The 20,026-nt window shown below is 36.0% G+C and overlaps 1 protein-coding gene across 1 annotated transcript in view; it reads right to left on the bottom strand.

The window, feature by feature from the left end:
- LOC131800580 (uridine phosphorylase 1-like) overlaps window positions 1–18,738 on the bottom strand; it is a 30,423-nt gene extending 11,685 nt beyond the window's left edge. The window contains exons 1-2 of the mRNA XM_059129620.1: window positions 18,339–18,738; window positions 1,435–1,558 (exon numbers count right to left, since the gene is read on the bottom strand). Coding sequence (XP_058985603.1) covers window positions 1,435–1,558; window positions 18,339–18,487 — 273 coding nt within the window. The 5' untranslated portion in view covers window positions 18,488–18,738. The remainder of the gene's footprint in view (window positions 1–1,434; window positions 1,559–18,338) is intronic.
- Between the last annotated feature and the right edge of the window lie 1,288 nt (window positions 18,739–20,026).

Below are 20,026 nucleotides of genomic sequence, written 5' to 3'. Positions count from 1 at the left end.
TTTGGTATTTGAAGTTCGAATTGGATACTACACCCTAAGACAGAAAATTGTCTGTGCAGGTCCACGTCTTCGTATAGCCCCCATATAACGGTACCCCCCTATATTCGGTATTTTGATGATTTTAGCGACCGGAAATGTTTCAAATCTGTTATTTGAAGTCTGTAATGGATACTACAGCCTATGACAGAAAATTGTCTGTGCAGGTCGACGCCTTTGTATAGCCCCCATATAACAGTACCTGCCGATATTCGGTACTTTTATGATTTTAGCGACATAATTCACCGGAATTGTTTCAATTTTGTAATTTGAAGTTCGCAATGGATGCTACAGCCTAAGACAGAATATTGTCTGTGCAGATTCACCTCTTAGTATAACCCCCATATAATGATACCTCCAATATTCGGTATTTTGATGATTTTAGCGATATTATTCGGCGGAATTGTTTCAAATGTCGTATTAAGAGGTCGTAATGGGAACTACAGCTTATGACAGAAAATTGTGTTTGCAGGTCCACGTCTTTGTATAGGCACCATATATCAGTATCTCCCAATATTCGGTATGTTGACGATTTTAGGCACAATATTCACTGAAATTCTTTGAAATTTCGTATTTGAAAAATTTGACAATTGTCAATGCTGGTCCAGGTCTTCGTATAGGCCCGATATAACGATACCTCCCTATATTAGGTATTCTGATGATTTCAGCTATATTATTCACCGAATCTGTTCGGTATTTTTAAGATTTTAACAGAATTTTTAATAGATTTTATTGTTTTTGAAAATTTCCAAATTCCTTCCAAATGGGTTCAACCCGGCGAAACTTACTGTCCTTACTTTACTTGTGCTTATCTAAAAAGTGAATTTTCAATGCAGCGTTTTTGTGTGAAATAGGCGAAAAATCGATTTTTCGATCCATTGTTATACCCCATACCACACTGTGGTACAGGGTTTTATGTCTCTGTGTATTTGATAGGAACATGCAGATATGAACAAAATAGACCCACAATTCCTTATGATGATTCATTCATGGAATCACATTTCGAGTCGTACGTCCGCCTGTCCATGTATTTTTGTAAACAAAGCATTTATAGTCCAAGTGAGATGAAATCATTTCTTAGACCCAAGGACGAACCCTATTTTAGTTATAGCTCCTGTATATACTTTTTTAATAGTTCGAAACTAAGAACACATTAATCATTGCATACTTTTTGGCTCGCATGAAACCAAACGCCGAGTAGACGATAGTCGAATAAGGTATTTCTACTTCTTTGTTTAAATATAATTTTCATACGATTTTTGGGTCCATGTTCTACAAGGTCTTCGATTAAATGTTCCACCATACATTCGGTATTATATATTTGTATACTTAATACATATTTTTTCCATAAAATCGTCTCATTCGCTTTATTAGCTAAATATCTATTTTTCAACTCACCTTAACATCACCGAACATTTCCTCCAAATCGTGAGATCCACTGCCCAAGGCCAAATGATAGAGAAAATCCTGATCCATACGTTCAATATTTCGGTTACGTAATTTGATAGTGCCATCGGAATTTCTAAGATAAGAAACATTTTGAAATAAATATTAATATTTGATTCGAAATTTTGGATAGGGAATTTTTTCAAAAAAAAAACTACAATTCTAAAAAATGTCTAAAATTTATGTTTGACTTGATTTCAATATAATTTCAATTTTGAAGATTATTTCATACAAATGTTAAACGCCAAATTTCGGCCGGTATCTTACGAATAAATACTTCAATGTTGTCTTCCAATGCGAGTCAATTGACGTGGTCTCATTTAGACATGAGCTTCAAAACAGTCTAAAGGCTTTAAATCAATTTGTAAAGTTTGACAATTGTTTTTTTTATCAAATCTTCATACATCGTATTAATTTTTTTATATAATATTCAAGTTTTTTCCCATCTTCGGAAAAATAGGAAATATTATACCATTTATCCCAAAAAGTCTTCATAATCTTTCATTTTGAAGTTTATCGAGGAGGTTATTAGTAGAATCATTGCACAATGAACCATCATCCATGTTTTCTGTCCAAAACTATTTTAAAGTCTCCATATGTAAATCCTCGAAGCCAACAGTGACCTCAATAAATAAATTCAGAATTCCAGCTTCATGTATTCACCCAATAACAAATTTAGTAACATTTATTATGCAGAGGCCCTAGTGACAAATTTCGGCATTTCAGTTCTATCCCTTCACCCAATATCCAATTTAGTACCCCTTAGTACTATTCGAACAATTATAGCACTCATTTCTAATACCAGCTTCACCACAGACACGAACAGTTGCATCAATATAAAATTTCATGAGTTCAGCTCTATTCCAATTCGCCCAATGCCAAATTTAGTACTAATTAGTACAATTTAGTACCCATATCCGAATCTAGGACCTTCTCTCAACCACTGGCACCAACAGTGACATCCATATCAAATTTCGCGATTTCAGTTTTATTCCTTCACCCTCTATCACATTATGTACTATTAAGTACTTTTCGTACAATTTAGTACACATTTCCAAAATCATCGCCATATCTCAATTTCAAATATCAACAAAGATCTCATTAACAAATTTCGGGATTTCAGCTCTATATCGCTATACCCGACACAAAATTTGGTACCATTTAGTACTATGAGCAGAAATATAGGACGCATTTCCAAACCTCTGACAAATCACAAACACAGATACTATTAGTAATCTAAATATAAATTTTCAGAATTTTATCTCTATCCTTTCAACCAATACCAAATTTAGTACCATTTAGTACTTTTCGTACCATTATAATGCACACTTCCAAAACCACCTCCATATACCCAGGATACACATGAACAGCGACCCTTAATTCCAAATTTAAGATTTCAGGCACTATCTGTTCGCCCTAAACCAAATTATTCCAAATTTCGTACCCTTTAGTAAAGTTCGCACACTTAGTACACATTTCCAAAACCACCTCCATATCTTAACCACAGACACCAACAGTGTCATCTATACAAAATGTAAGGCTTCCAGTCCTATCCCCTCACCCAATACCAGATATAGTACCATTTAGTACTTTTCGTACAATTATAGTACAAATTTCCTAAACCACCTCCATATGTCCAGGCTATATATTAGCAGCGACCCTAATACTACATTTCAGATTTTAGGCACTATCTGTTCACCTAATACCAAATTTCATGAAACATAGTACTATTTAGTACTTTTCGTGTACTTGTATTACACATTTCCAAGACCACATCTTCATCACAGAATAACAGTGATCCCATTACCAAAAAGGTCGGAATTCCGTAAACCAAACTATTCAATTACAGATACAAACAGCAACCTCAATATCAAATTTGAGTATCCCAGCCCTATCCCTTCACCCAATACCACATTTAGTACCATTTAGTACTTTAGGTGCAAATGCAGGACACTTATCCAACCCACCGCCCAATCTTCAAATTGAACTTTTAGAATTTTATCTCTATCCCTGCACTCAATTACAGTACTATTAAATACTTTTCGTACAATTATAGTACACGTCTCCGAAACCAATCTCTATCCCTTCACTCAATTACATATTTAGTACTATTAAGTACTTTTCGTACAATTATAGTACACGTCTCCGAAACCACCTCCATATTTCCAGGCGGTACATGAACAGCGACCCTAATATCAAATTTCAAACATCATCTGTTCATCTAGTACCTAATTGTACCACATTTAGTACTACTTAGTACTTTTCCTATACACATACATAGTACACATTTCCAAAATCACCTCTGTAATACAAACCTACCACTAAGAGGGATCTCATCACCAAAATTTCAAAATTAAAGCTTTAACCGTTCACCCTAAAGCAAAGTGTTTTATATTTAGTACCATTTAGTACATTTTCCACCCTTGATTCTTATACAAATTTTTAAGTACCATTTTAGAAGTTTTGTACCATTTTAAAACTTTTCGTTGCTCTAAAGTTCGCATCAGTGACAACTATTCCAAATTTCATATGTATGGTTTTTTTGTCATATTTTTTAAAGGCTTTTTTAGGAATTCTTGGCAAAGGGATTATTGTCGATATCTTCAAATATTTCTCCAAGACTTTCAAGAATATTTTTTCGAGACCTACTAGCCAAATATTCGCGATATTTAAAAAAAAAAGTTTTAAGAGACGTCAGCTTCTACAAGTGGTATATTTCGTTAAACTCCAGCGCTTTAATTATTTAATTTTCAATTTTTGGGACCATTAGAGGTGTAATTTTCTATATTTTAAGAACATTTTTTAAAATTTATAGAAATATTTTTTAATAACCTAAAAAATGTTTTTTTTTTTTTTTTTGAGAGCCCATCAGTATCATAATTATGAATATTGAAAGCATTTATTTCTATTCAGAAACTTATTTGTTTAAAAAATTCATCAGCGTAATTTAGCCACTTCGAATGTGTTATTTCTTATTTTATACCTTTCTTCGTTTCCAACAAAATTGTTTAGTGTTTTTTTCATTTGTCAATTAAATTTTGTTTTTGTCATTTCCGCTTCGCTTCCAAAACAACACGAGCTATTGTTGCAACGATAAACAGTTTAGTTCCACCTAAAAGTGAAACGCATTTAAAAACAATTTTTTAGAAGAAAAAAAAATCAATGATACTCCAAAAAAAAAAAAAATGAAACTACAACTAAAAACTGCGTTCGGATAGAAACTCCAGATAATTGTTTTGCGGTTGAAAAGCTATGAAGCAATTGCTTCAATATGAAATGGAGTCAAAAAGAGAATCGTCACCACTGCTGTCAAGTTGATGGAATTTTACGTTGCAATTGCATTGCCGCAGCTCTCTGTAATTGATGTTGTGCTTCTTTTGTTTTGTATGTATGTGTGTATGCACGTACATATGTAGTTGTTTATGGCCGATAATAAAATATTTTCGTAGAAAAAGTTAAGCATAGATAATTGCAATCAGTTTTCAACGCTATTGTTTTTTTCATTTTAATGCACTAACGTAGAGCGGCGGTACCATTAAAAAGTGGCCATATTTGATTGCAATACATACGTATGTATAGTTGTAAACAATTCACGTTGAGTGCATAAAGAGGCTAACTTTAAGAAATTAAAAAATGATGACGTAATGTTTGAAATTTTAAGACAAACGGACATTTTTTTCTCATTTTTATAAACAACAAGTAAAAAAACATTAAGTTCGGCCGGGCCAAACTTTTAATACCCTCCACCCTAGGGTAAGGGAAACATTAAAGCCCATTATGACCCACATATACCAATTTTTAGACATATTCATGGAAAAATGTGCCAAAAATCATCAAAATACCGAATATCAGGAGGTACCGTTATATGGGGACTATACCCAAACGTTGACCTATACACACAATGTTTCGCCACACGAACTAGCACCCATTATGACCTACAAGTACCAATTTTCAGACATATTCATGGAAAAATGTGCCAAACATAATCAAAATACCGAATATCGGGAAGTACCTTTATATGGGGCTATACCAAAGCGTGGACCCATACATGCAATGTTTCTCCACCGGAGCTGGAACCCATTATGACCTACAAATACCAATTTTCAGACAAATCCGTTAAATAATGTGGCATAAATCATCAAAATACCGAATATCGGGAGGTACCGTTATATGGGGACTATACCAGAACGTGGACCGATATATCTTATTTTCAATACCAACCATCCTAGACACAATACAAATTGCTCTGCTAAATTTTGGCGCTCTACGTCAAATAATGTGGGCTGTATCGTGATTTCAACAGACAGACGGACAGACAAACGGACATCGTTAAATCGTTAAATCGACTTAGAATTGTATGCTGATTATGAATATATATACTTTATGTGGTCTACGACGAATAATTAAGGATGTTACAAACGGAATGACAAAGTTAATATACCCTCCTTTCCAAGGTGGAGGGTATAAAAATGGCTCGTGAACTGAACATTTCGCAATATTCCATTCGGCAAATATTGAAAAATGAGCTCGTGGTAGCGACGTTGAAATTCCAAAAAGTGCACGAACTTACACCGCAACAAAAAGAAAATAGACTCAAAAGAGCTAAAGAGTTGCTTCGCTTGGCCGAAAGTGGTAAACTGCCGAATTTGGTTTTCTCCGATGAGAAAACATTTGTTGTCCAGCAGTTTGTAAACAAACAAAATGATCGTGTTTACTTCCCAAAGACTTCAGCTGAAAATGTGCACCTTCGGTGGGCCACCAGAACGTCGGCCATGGTGAAGGTGTGGGCCACCCTAACAGCCGATGGTCACTCTCCGCTCGTATTAATCGACCGTGGCATCAGAATAAATGCCGAATATAATAGCGAAAATATTCTGGCCTTGGGTACGCAAACATTTTGGCCACAGACCTTGGACATTCCAACAGGACTCAGAACCATCGCTCTCAGCACTCACCATCCAAGAATGGTTACAAAATGAGGTTCCTCGTTTCATTTCCAGCGCATAATGGCCACCAAAATCAAAAAAAACAAAATGCCAATCCGTTGGACTATTGTGTCTGGAGTTTTTTTTTGCAAAGCAAGGTTGCCACTAAAACATACCAAAGTGTTGATCACCTCAAGCATGCGCTTCGCCGGGAATGGGCCAAAATACCGCAGAGCAATATTCGGGCAGCGTGTGACGGTTTCATTGGGCGTTTGAAGGTCATAATTCGTGCCAAAGGTGACCAATTCGAACAAATCTAAACTTATTCTTAAATAAATTTTCAATAAAATTTAAAAAAAAAAATGTAAAAAATATGGCGTTTGACTTTGTTGCAGTTTGTATCGTAGGATTTTTTTCAATTATTGACAGCCTATCAATCCCGGATTATTATTTTTGAGCTATGTTTGAGTATATTCGAGCGTAATAATCGAGTTTTGTTTTCAATAATTACCATTCCAATAATTGAGGACTTTTCAAGAATTTTTTTTTAGGAAAACCGACTAATATTTATTTATTTTATTTGTTTTCTTTTTGCCATTTTTAAGTTAAGCTACTCTTGTTCTCAACGAATACTTAATATTAGACCGTGTCTGAATGACTCAGATCTTTCACTGCATTATCTTGTTTCTTTGATAACCAAAGAGTAATTGATCTACTTTTTTTATTGATGACTTTTAAAATTGTTCAAAAGTGCGACATTTTTCATTGCCGCGATAAGATAAGATGGGGGACAACCCCATGCACTTGAAAATAATGGGTGAATTGTATAAAAAAAATATTAAAACTGATTAAAATACAATTAAGTAATTATACTCCTATTTTATGGGGAACACGAAAGACCCTAAATATCAAAGGTATTATTAAGGGGTTATAATTCCAAGATCTCATGCATATATTATTCAAATATAAAACAGGAGCCTAAATTACTGTCATAAAGAGACTAATAAACCCAAAATAATGTCTGATAAAAATGTAATTTGTGACTTTTTGGAACCAAATGCTAATAGTTTGTTTGATAGGTTGGTATAACGTACATTGTTGTTATCTTCAAATAATATTCCCTTGCGCCTCCCCTCACATCAGTCTCTATTATAATAACAATTGATATAGCCATACATCATGATTACCAGTAAATTAGTCAGACTGTCGTTCGATAAACCTTAATTTTATGTCAGCAAGAAAAAATATAGAAACAAATATACATTCATTCACATGCGACACACCCCCTTTTCTATAATGAGACGTCTGTTTTTTGTGGGCTTTGCATTTATTTGGCGATTTTTTTGTTTGTACTCATTTTCTGTTTATTTTTATTATCATTCTCAAGAATTTGCACTTGGACTCTGTCATACTTTAATGAAAGTGAAATTGTTTTTTTTTTTAGAAAACGCAAGTGTTTATCGAAAAATGATGGATGGGTGAATTTGCAAAAAATTCTTATTTATATATTACTGTTATATAGATGGTAAATAGGAGAAGTAAAAATACAATATATTCCTGGTACCTCTCCCACAAAAGTTCGAAAATTTCAAAAAACAAGTAAAAAACCGTAAGTTCGTCTCGGCCGATCTTTAAGTACCCCCAACCATTTGGAACGAATTTCGCAATTTTCAAAAAAAAAAACCAGTAAAGAAAGTCTTAAAGTCGGGCGGGGCCGACTTTATGATACCCTACACCACTTTGCTAATTTAGTAGAGCTGCGCATAACAATTAAAAGTTTTTATGGGAGAATTCAATCATACACGCTATGATTATAGTTATAATTTAAAGTTCAAAGAACTAAATATGCCAAAGCATTTGTATTTTTAAATTCGGACTTGTACACAATTAATTTGAAATCGGATTAAAATATATATGGGAGCTATATCCAAATCGGAACCGATCTCAAATACAGTCAAAGATATTTCTGAGCTGTACCTGAATATCGTTGTTACGGAGTGCATATTACGGCTGTGGGTAGCAAATATAACAAATCGGATGAATAGTATATATGGGAGCTATAGCTATATCTGAACCGATCTTCACCAAATTTGGCATACTACCTTCTAGACTAAATTCGGTCGTAGGTGCCAAATTTCATCCAATTTGGGCAAATATTAGACATTTGGTGCACAATCAAAGGTAAATCGGACGAAGTTATATATGGGAGCTATATCCAAATCTCAACCGATCTCGATAAAATTTAGCAAATGTATTTCTGAGCTGTATTTGATAAATTTCCCCAAATATTGTTGCTACAGAGTGTATATTACGGCTTCGGAGGACAAAAATAACAAATCGGATGAATAATATATATGGGAGCTATAGCTATATCTGAACCGATTTCGATCAAATTTGGCATACTTACTTTAAGGTCCAATCTGATCGTACGTGCAAAATTCCATAGTATTCGGACTGATATTACACGTTTGGTGCACAATAAAAAACAAATCGGACGAAGATATATATGGGAGCTATATCTAAATTTTGACCGATTATCTCCAATTTAAATAGGGTTCGTCCTTGGGCCAAATAAATGATTTATGCAAAATTTCATCTGGATAAGGCAATAAATACGAACTGTACTTTGTTTACAAAAATACATGGACAGACGGACAGACGGGAGGACGGACGGACGGACATACATAAATCGACTCAGAATGTGATTCTATGCAGATCATCAAAAGGAACTATGGGTCTATCTCGTTTCTTTTTGTCTATTACAAACAAATGCACAAAGACATGATACCCTGACCACCGTGTGGTGTAGGGTATAAATAGACTCAAAAGAGCTAAAGAGTTGCTTCGCTTGGCCGAAAGTTGTGATCTGCCGAATTTGGTTTTCTCCGATGAGAAAATATTCGTTGTCCAGCAGTTTGCAAAAAAACAAAATTATCGTGTTTACTTGTCAAAGAAGTCATCTGAAAATGTGTACCTTCGGTTAGTCACAAGAACTCAAGCGGCGGCCATGGCGATGGTGTGCGCCGCCACATCAGCCTATGGGCGCTCTCCGCTCGTATTAATCGACTGTGGCATCAGCATAAATGCTGAATATTATCTCGAAAATATTCTGGATGGTGTATTAAAGCTTTTGGCCCGCAAACATTTTGGCCGCAGACCTTGGACATTCCAACAGGACTAAACACGCAGCATACACCACTCAAGAATGGTTATAAAATGAGGTTCCTCGCTTCATTTCCAGCGCACAATGGCCACCAAAATCTTCGGATACCAATCCATTGGACTATTGTGTCTGGAGTATTTTGGAAAGCAAGGTTGGCACTAAAAAATACCAAAGTGTCGATCACCTCAAGCAAGCGCTCCGCCGGGAATGGGCCAAAATACCGCAGAACAACATTTGGACAGCGTGTGACGGTATCATTGGCCGTTTGCCACAATTCATACCAAAGGTGACTAGATGCTATTTCCGACATTTCTTGTTTTCATTCAATAAAATTTAAAAAATTTTAAAAATTATGGCGTTTGTCTATGGTTGCAGTTTTTCACCTCACCCTGTATACATGTAGATATAAAGTGCTGGCTTCCCAGTGCATCTATCCCTCCACGGTAGTCAAACTATTGATTAAATTTAAACATTGTATATATTCTTTATATATGTATGAAAAAAATTATATATTTGAAGGTAAATACACACAAGCGTTTGGACCCCCAACGAAATTTTACAACAACAACAAAACTATTCTGACGTAAATAAAATTTATTTTATGGCAAAAATATAAATGCGACTTTTCACTTTTCTATTTATTGTTGTTGATATTTTGCATTCTATATTTAGATTTATTTATTTATAATTTTCATTATAAACAGAAACATTGGCTGGCATTTTTGTCGACGGTCCATTAATTAGACAGATGATAACAACTATTGACCATGCGACAGATAATATATATATGTATATCGATCATAAACCCTTAGTATGTCTCATAGATATGACAATAGGTGTGTACGGAAATCTAATAATTTGTACAAACATTTCAGAAGTAATTCCAAAATTATTTCAGAATGTTTGTCCAGTAAAAGAGAGTGCTGAGTTATTGAGAGAGTTATTGTAAATCCCTACTGGGAAATATTCTCGTAAGTATTATCCACTATTATCCGCTGGATGAAAATCAGCTATTTTATAGTTGATGTAAATATTTTTAAAAATGTCGGTAAATAAATTATATAGTATGCAATAAAAATGAAAGCGAAAGTAGTCACTCGAAGTCGAATCACATTGGTCCTCTCTAAATTCATAACTTTCGAAAGAAGTTTCATTTTCTACTCAATATATCGAGTTTAGTGCCATTTTGTACTTTTCGTATACTTTAAGGCAGCGGTTTCGAAATGTACAGTTTTCACATGCACAGCTTTCATGTACATATATATTTAGTACCATTTGCTTCTATTGGTTCACTGAAGAACGCCTCTCCGAGACCACAGCTTATGTCTGACATATTTCCCAATTTCTATGGCCTTATAAAATTTTAAAATGTTATCTCTATTCGTTAAAAAAGCATCACGGCACTAAACTAAACTCTCTCGACTGGTTTAACATACAGAGTGAGATAAAAAACATTAAGTTCGGCCGGGCCAAACTTTTAATACCCTCCAACTTAGGGTAAAAGAAACATTAGAAGAAATATGGCAAAAACCATTAAAATGCCGAATATCGGGAGGTACCGTTATATGGGGGCTACACCAAAACGTGGTCCTATAATTACAATGTTTCGCCACACGAACTAGGACCCATTATGACCAACAAATACCAATTTTTAGACAAATCAGTGAACAAATGTGGCAAAAACCATCAAAATACCGAATATCGGGAGGTACCGTTATATGGAGACTATATCAAATCATGGACCCATGCATGCAATGTTTCGCCACCGGAGCTGGAAGCCATTATGACCAACAAATACCAATTTTCAGACAAATCCGTGAAAAAATTTGGCAAAAAATCATTAAAATACCGAATATCGGGAGGTACCGTTATATGGGTGCTATACCAAAACGTGGACCTATGATTAAAATGTTTCGCCACACGAACTAGGACCCATTATGACCCACAAATACCAATTTTTAGACAAATCAGTGAAAAAATGTGGCAAAAACCATTAAAATACTGAATATCGGGAGGTACCGTTATATGGGGGCTATACCAAATCATGGACCCATACACACAATGTTCCGCCATCGGAGCTGGAACCCATTATGACCAACAAATACCAAATTTCAGACAAATCCGTGGAAAAATGTGGCAAAAATCATTAAAATTCCGAATATCGGGAGGTACCGTTATATGGGGACTATATCAGAACGTGGACCGATATACCTCATTTTCAATACCAATCATCCTAGACACAATGCAAATTGCTCTGCTAAATTTTGGCGCTCTACGTCAAATAATGTGGGCTGTATCGTGATTTCAACAGACAGACGGACATCGTTAAATCGTCTTAGAATTTAATGGTGATTGTGAATATATATATACTTTATGAGGTCTAAGACGAATATTTAAGGATTTTACAAACGGAATGATAAAGTTAATATATCCTCCTTTCCAAGGTGGAGGGTATAAAACAAATGGCAACAAAGTCAGACGCCACGCCTTTTACATTTTTTTTCAGTTTTATTAAATGAAAGCAAAATATGTCGGAACTGATATCGAATTTTTTGTTTACAAACTGCTGGACAACAAATGTTTTCTCATCGGTGCGGAGAAAACCAAATTCGGCAGATCACCACTTTCGGCAAAGCGAAGCAACTCTTTAGCTATTGTGAGTCTATTTTCTTTCTGATGCGGTGTATGTGTTTGCACTTTTTGGAATTTCAATGGCTTTACCCCGAGCTCATTTTTCAATATTTGCCGAATGGAATATTGAGATATGTTCAGCTCACGAGTCATTTTTCGGCCACTGCAACGCGGATTTCGATCAAGTCGCTTCTTTACTTTTCGAACCATTTCTGCTGATGTTGCTGTTTTCTAAGAACACTATTAAGCGTTTATACGAAAAATTTTCGACTGGTAAGGCTCTTTCTAATCCGAAGAGGCCATATAAAAGTCGAGAATATCGCTGCCGTACGAGCCAGTGTTAAGAGGTCCCCAAGAACATCCCAAAAACGCCGTTCTCAGCAGTTGGGCATGGCTCGGTCCACTTTACAACGGATTATTCGCATTGATTTGCATTTGTTCCCGTACAAAATTCAATTGACGCAAAGAATGTTGCCTGCGGACAATCCTCGTCGCTTGGAATGGGCCCAAAGGTCCGTCGAATATGGGCAACCCTGTACAACGGTAACGAGCGATGGTACGAGACACAAAAGATTTATTCACATTTAAATGCTGGAGTGCTCTAACGATAGCCACTTGTGGTTTTTTTCTAGGCAATTGTAAAGAAATCACACTATCACGCTTGAATTCCATCACGAATAACTTTTTTTCTGGAAAATTCTCACCAAAATGCTTTGGTACGCTTGTAAACAATATGATGAGCTGTCACTGGAATAATTTTAACAGCTGTCGGATGAGTGGCTTGGAAATGACAGCAGTCTGAAGTTGATTGCAGTTTTTTTTATTTCACCCTGTACAGTCATATGTGGCTATAATGAATGTGTATTTTTTTCAAAATGCTATATGTTTAAGTAATAATACCCAGCACGTTTTTTTCGCGAAAAAAAGCCGAAAAGCAGAAAAAAAAAATTGTAAACATTTGGTCTTGGGCCAAAATGTGACGACGTTGTTGTCTAAAATAAATATTTCACACGAGGAAAACAAATGTAAATGAAACAGAAGAAAATCGCTTGAAATGAGTCAAAAGGAAAACACAGTAAAAAATAATGCCGCAAAATTGCAAAAATAAAAACAAAAATAAAAAAATTGCCACCGATGAGAGATATCAACATGTGATGAAATTTGTATGAAATAAATCACTTACAATGGATTACCATATACAAATAGACCTAAGGTTTTAAAAATTTCTCATCCCACTGATAATGAAGAATGATGTTGGAAAAATAGGGTTCACCACCTACTATGTCATTTTTTACTATCCACAACTCTAGAGCTCATCTAAATTTTGATCATCCCTCCACCATACTATGGAGGGTATATTAATTTTGTCATTCCGTTTGTAACTCCTCGAAATACTCATGTCAGACCCAACAAAGTATATATATTCTTGATCAGCGTAAAATTCTAAGACGATTTAGCCATGTCCGTCTGTCTGTCTGTCTGTCTGCTGTAATCACGCTATCTTTCGAACAAATTGAGATAGAAGGCTAAAATTTTGCACACATGTATATTTTGCCAGTAGGCAGGTTAAGTTCGTAAATGGGCCATGTAGGTCCAAGTTATCATATAGCCCCCATATAACGGTACCTCCCAATATTCGATATTTTGATGACTTTAGTATTTGAAGTTCGAAATGGATACTACAGCCTAAGACAGAAAATTGTCCGTCCAGGTCCATGTCTTTGTATAGCTCCCATATAACGGTAGCTTCCGATATTCGGTATTTTGATGATTTTAGCGACATTATTCACCGGAATTGTTTCAAAGTTGGCATTTAAAGTTCGTAATAGATGCTGCAGCATAAAACAGAAAATGGGCCATGTAGGTCCACGTCTTCGTATAGCCCCCATATACCGTACCCCCCGATATTCGGTATTTTGATGATTTTAACGACATTAATTACCGGGATTGTTTCAAATTTCGCATTTGAAGTTCGTAATGGATACTTCAGCCCATGCCAGAAAATTGTCTGTGCAGGTCCACGTCTTCGTATAGCCCCCATATAACGGTACCTCCTGATATTCGGTATTTTAATGATTTTATGGACATTTTTTCGCCAGAATTGTTTCAAATTTGGTATTTGAAGTTCGCAATGGATACTACAGCCTAAGACAGAAAATTGTCTGTGCAGGTCCACCTCTTCGTAAAGCCTCCATATAACTGTACCTCCCGATATTCGGAACATTGATGATTTTAGCAACATTACTACCGGATTTTTTTCGAGTTTCGTATTTGAATATTTTAATGGCTTATGACGAAAGTTGTCTATGCAGGTCCACGTCGTCGTATAGGCATTCGGTATTTTTAAGATTTTAACAGAATTTTTAACAGATGCTTTTTTATTATTTTTTTTTTTTTTTTGGAATTTGTCAAATTTTTCCAAATGGTGGAGGGTATTAAAAGTTCGACCCGGCCAAACTTACAGCTTTTTTACTTGTTTTAGATTTTTTTCCAAAAGAATTTTAGTTTTATTTAATTCTTGGGTTCCTCTTCTATTGAGCTTACGATCTCGTCACTTCGGCAAAAAAAATGTTTTTTGTCATAGAAGTTATTTTTAAAATAACTTCTGGGGAGAATATCCTAGACAAAAAATAAGTGAACTGAATAGGATTGGTGGCTCTTTCCGAAACCTAGGTATTCCCTGCCTTATCCCTTGGTAAACATTACCATCGTTCTCCACTAATAAAAAAACGTTGTTTTTTTAAAAACAACAATAAAGGGATCAAGCCTGACCATTTTGCAACAACAAAAAACTTTGGTATCCCGAACAAGCAAGCCAACACTGTACCGCAAAATTTTAAACTTGCCAACAAAAGCGTTTTGTTAATATTTTTAAAAATTTCCTTTAGAATATAATCTATGTGCGTATAGAAGACTTCCAGATGTCCTCTTTCTGAAAGGTACCTTTTGAAGATCTCTTAGTTGAAGAAGTCTATTTTCTGGGTTCTGAAAATTAAACCAATTCAATGCCACTTCTGTGGGTTTTCAAATGCATTATCTATCCTCAGCTTAGGAAACCGAGTTTAATTGAAGTGAAGAAAGAAATCCATACAGACGTCATGCCGTTAAAACGCAACGTCGTGACCCTGTTAATATATTTGAAAACATTTTAATTATTTTGTTGCGATAAGAAGAAGTCGCCCATCGATTTGTTTTGTATTTGAACTTAACGGCTTTCGATTTAAGGTGACAATGAAATATGTGGCGATAAGAACATTGGCAATGTGGACTGCCGCTAGCAAATTTGATTAATTGGTAATTGATAGACTCGGTGATCCACAGCGTGAGAAGGTGAAGGAGCAGAGTCAATATCAATGTCAGGGAGAATGAAAATAATTGAAAATTTGACTAATTTTTTCTCTGTTCCAGAACATTCGAGAAAGTACTATTTTTACAATTGTTTTGAAAGATAAAGATTAGGTTGAACGGATGAAGTCAGATTTTTGAAATTTTGTACTTGAATCCCTGTTAGTGGTAGGTTTGTGATAAAAAAAAGGTTGTTTTGGGTGAGATGAAAAAACTGCAATCAACTTCGGACTGCTGTTATTTCTAAGCCACTCGTCCGACAGCTGTTAAAATTATTCCAGTGACAGCTCATTATATTGTTTACAAGCGTACAAAATCATGAGCGTGAGAATTTTCCAGAGAAAATTTTATTCGTGATGGAATTCAAGCGTGATGGTGTGGCTTCCTTATATTTGGCTGGAAAACCAACTATTTTTAGAGCACTGCAGCATTTAAATGTGAATAAATCTTTTGTGTCTCGTACCATCGCTCGTTACCGTGATACTGGTAGCGTAGCCGGTAAACGTCAAGGAAGTGGCCGGAAGAAAACAGCAACATCCGCAGAAATGGTTCGAAAAATAAAGAAGCGACTTGTCGCTCGGAACCCGCGTCGAAATGCCCGAAAAATGACTCCTGAGCTGAACATATCGCAATATTCCATTCGGCAAATATTGAAAAATGAACTCATGGTAAAGCCATTGAAATTCCAAAAAGTGCAAGAAATTACACCGCCACAGAAAGAAAATAGAGAATAGTTGCATCGCAGTGGTGAACTGCCGAATTTGGTTTTCTCCGTCTCCGATGAAAAAACATTCGTTGTCCAGCTGTTTGTAAACAAACAAAAAAAAAAATGATCTGTTTACTGGCCAAAGAGGTCAGCTGAAAATGTACACCTTCGGTTGGCCACCGGAACTCAAGCGCCGACCATGGTGATGGTATGGGCCGCCATAACAGCCGATGGTCGCTCTCCACTCGAACTAATACACGTTTCATCAAAATAAATTATAGCGAAAATATTCTGGAGGGTGTATTAAAGCCTTGGGCACGCAAACATTTTGGCCGCAGACCTTGGACATTCCAACAGGACTCAACACCATCGCACTCAGCACCCGTCACCCAAGAATGGTTTCAAAATGAGGTTCCTCGCTTCATTTCCAGCGCACATAGGCCACCAAAATCTCCGGATACCAATCCGTTGGACTATTGTGTCTGGAGTATTTCGGAAAGCAAGGTTGGCACTAAAAAATACCAAAGTGTCGATCACTTTAGCGCTTCGCCGGGAATGGGCCAAAATACCGCAGAGCAACATTCGGGTAGCGTGTTTCATTGGCCGTTTGAAGACCATAATTCGTGCCAGAGGTGACCAATTCGAACAAATGTCAACTTATTCAAAAATTTGATGCTATTTACAACGTTTTTTTATTTTGATTCATTAAAATTAAAAAAAGAACCAAAACAAGTTAAAAAGCAATATGTTCCGCCGGGCCGAACTTTGAATACCCTCCACCATTTGGAACGAAAAAAAATTAAATCCGTTAAAAATTCTGTTAAAATCTTAAAAAAAACCAATACAGCCGTTATATTGGGGTCTATACGACGACGTGGACATTCATAGGCAAATTTTGTCATAAGCCATTAAAATATTCAAATACGAAACTCGAAAAAAAATCCGGTGAATAATGTTGCTAAAATCATCAATGTTCCGAATATCGGGAGGTACAGTTATATGGAGGCTTTACGAAGAGGTGGACCTGCACAGACAATTTTCTGTCTTAGGCTGTAGTATCCATTGCGAACTTCAAATACCAAATTTGAAACAATTCTGGCGAAAAAATGTCCATAAAATCATTAAAATACCGAATATCAGGAGGTACCGTTATATGGGAGCTCTACGAAGATGTGGACCTGCACAGACAATTTTCCGCCTTAGGCTGTAGTATCCATTACGAACTTCAAATACCAAATTTGAAACTATTCCGGTGAATATTGTCGCTAAAATCATAAAAATACCGAATATCGGGAGGTGCCCTTATATGGGGGCTATGCTAAAACGTGGACCTACATGGCCCATTTTCAATACCAAAAGTTCTGCATATATAACATACATTTAAGAAAAATTTTATCAATCTACTTCAATTCGTTCGGAAGCTAGAGGTACTTATATATGGTTCCGATACGATGACCTGGACCTTCATAGACAATTTCCTGTCATAGACTGTAGTTCCCATTACGAACACTAAATATGTTATTTGAGACTGCTCCGGTGAGCAATGTCGCTAAAATCATACCGAATATCGGGAGGTACCGTTATATGGGGGCTATATGAAGACGTAAACCTGCATAGAGAATTTTCTGTCTTAGGATGTAGTATCCCTTTGGAACCTCAAATACCAAATTTGAAGCAATTCCGGTGAATAATGTCGCTAAAATCATCAAAATACCGAATATGGGGAGGTGCCGTTATATGGGGGCTATACGAAGCCCTGGACCTGCATAGACAATTTTCTGTCTTAGGATGTAGTATCCATGACTTCACCATGTCTGCAAAATTGTAGTCTTCTATCTCGATTCGTTTGAAAGATAGCGTGATTAAAACAGACATACGGACATCGCTAAATCGACATAGAATTTTACGCTGATCAAGAATATAAATACTTTGTTGGGCCTTACATGAGTATTTCGATTAGTTACAAACGGAATGACAAAGTTAATAATATACCCTCCATAGAATGGTGGAGGGTATAAAAAGCAACCAGCTGTTACAAAGCAACAGTACCACCAGTCGTTGATGAATTGCCCTCCTTCCTACCTACCTTGTTTGTTTGCGAACTTCTGTGAAGGTATCATCTTCGTCCCCGGACGCCTCGGCTATTTGGGCACTATTTCCGTTGACACGACTTTTGTATTCACGGTGGGAGTGGTGGCGATCGACTTCGTCGTTGGGAGTACCGGTGGGTGGCATAGTGGAAGTGTGTTTTTGTTATTTATTTTTCTTGTCTTTTTTTAATTTTATTACGATTTGTTGGCTTTGAAAAAACCTTTTTAATTTGATCACAGAAATTTCTAGAGGTATTTTTCTTTGGTTTGTGTTTCACTTTTTTTTTAGGCTGGCTTCACATCAAAGCACAAAACTTAGCGCAGCTACAATTTGCGACAGTTTTTCGGGCCAAAACAATAAATAAAACGACACAGTTATTAAGACCGGATGATATGAACACGTCAACGTCTAAATATCGACTGATGGGTTTCAGCGTTGCCAAATGATCTTTTATTGAACAAAACAGAGAAAAAACGTAAGCGCTACACAACAGCCAAACAGTAGACTCGAAGCGAGTAGCTGTGAGTCCGAGGGATGATGAGAATGGTGGGCAAAACAGCAACAGTAACAGCACCACAATACAATACGCTCTGCTAATGTGCATACATATGTATGTATGTGTGTAGGTATGCATAGTATGCAGGCAATAACAATGGCAAAGCAAAACAGAAAAAAGTGAAAAAAAATAACAATTTAACTCACACATACACACACACTCACGTACAAGGTATGTGTGTAGAAATAGCCAAGTATTTGCTGCTCTCAAATTTTTAAAATACTCAGCAGATGCTATTTGGATCTTTCATATACTGCATTCCACTCATAGGCCATATCAAAGCGCAATAACAAGAAGTTCCAGCCAGTAGTGAAAATCAGGGACCAACTCTAGAGTTCGATATGGAAATAATTATGATCGAAATGAAATCGAAAATATAGTTAGAAGCAACTGGCGATCAACTCGAACATACTTTGATCGAAATTTTTTTAATATCAAATGAGAGAGAGAGAAGACTAATGCTTATACCCTACACCACAAGGTGGTCAGGGTGTTATATCTTTGTGCATTTGTTTGTAACAGGCAAAAGGAAACGAGATAGACCCATAGTTCCTTTTGATGATCTGCATAGAATCACATTCTGAGTCGATTTATGCATGTCCGTCCGTCCGTCCGTCTGTCCATGTATTTTTGTAAACAAACTACAGGTCGCATTTATTGCCCGATCCAGATGAAATTTTGCATAGATCATTTGTTGGGCCCAAGGACGAACCCTATTGGAGATAATCGGTCAAAATTTAGATATAGCTCCCATATATATCTTCGTCCGATTTACCTTTTATTGTGCACCAAACGTGTAATATCAGCCCGGATTGTATGGAATTTTGCATATACACCCAGATTAGGCCTGAAGATAAGTATGCCAAATTTGATCGAAATCTGTTCAGATATAGCTATAGCTCCCATATATATTGTTCATCCGATTTGTTATTTTTGTCCTCCACAGCCGTAATATGCACTCTGTAACAACAATATTTGGGGAAATATATCAAATACAGCTCAGAAATACATTTGCTAGATTTTATCGAGATTGGTTCAGATTTGGATATAGCTCCCATATATAACTTAGTCCGATTTACCTTTGATTGTGCACCAAACGTCTAATATTTGCCCAAATTGGATGAAAT

The sequence above is a fragment of the Musca domestica genome, unplaced genomic scaffold (assembly GCF_030504385.1).
Source record: "Musca domestica strain aabys unplaced genomic scaffold, Musca_domestica.polishedcontigs.V.1.1 63, whole genome shotgun sequence".
NCBI lineage: Eukaryota > Metazoa > Arthropoda > Insecta > Diptera > Muscidae > Musca > Musca domestica.
The sequence above is the reverse complement of the archived record's forward strand: the minus strand, read 5'-3'. Positions and strand labels throughout refer to the sequence as shown.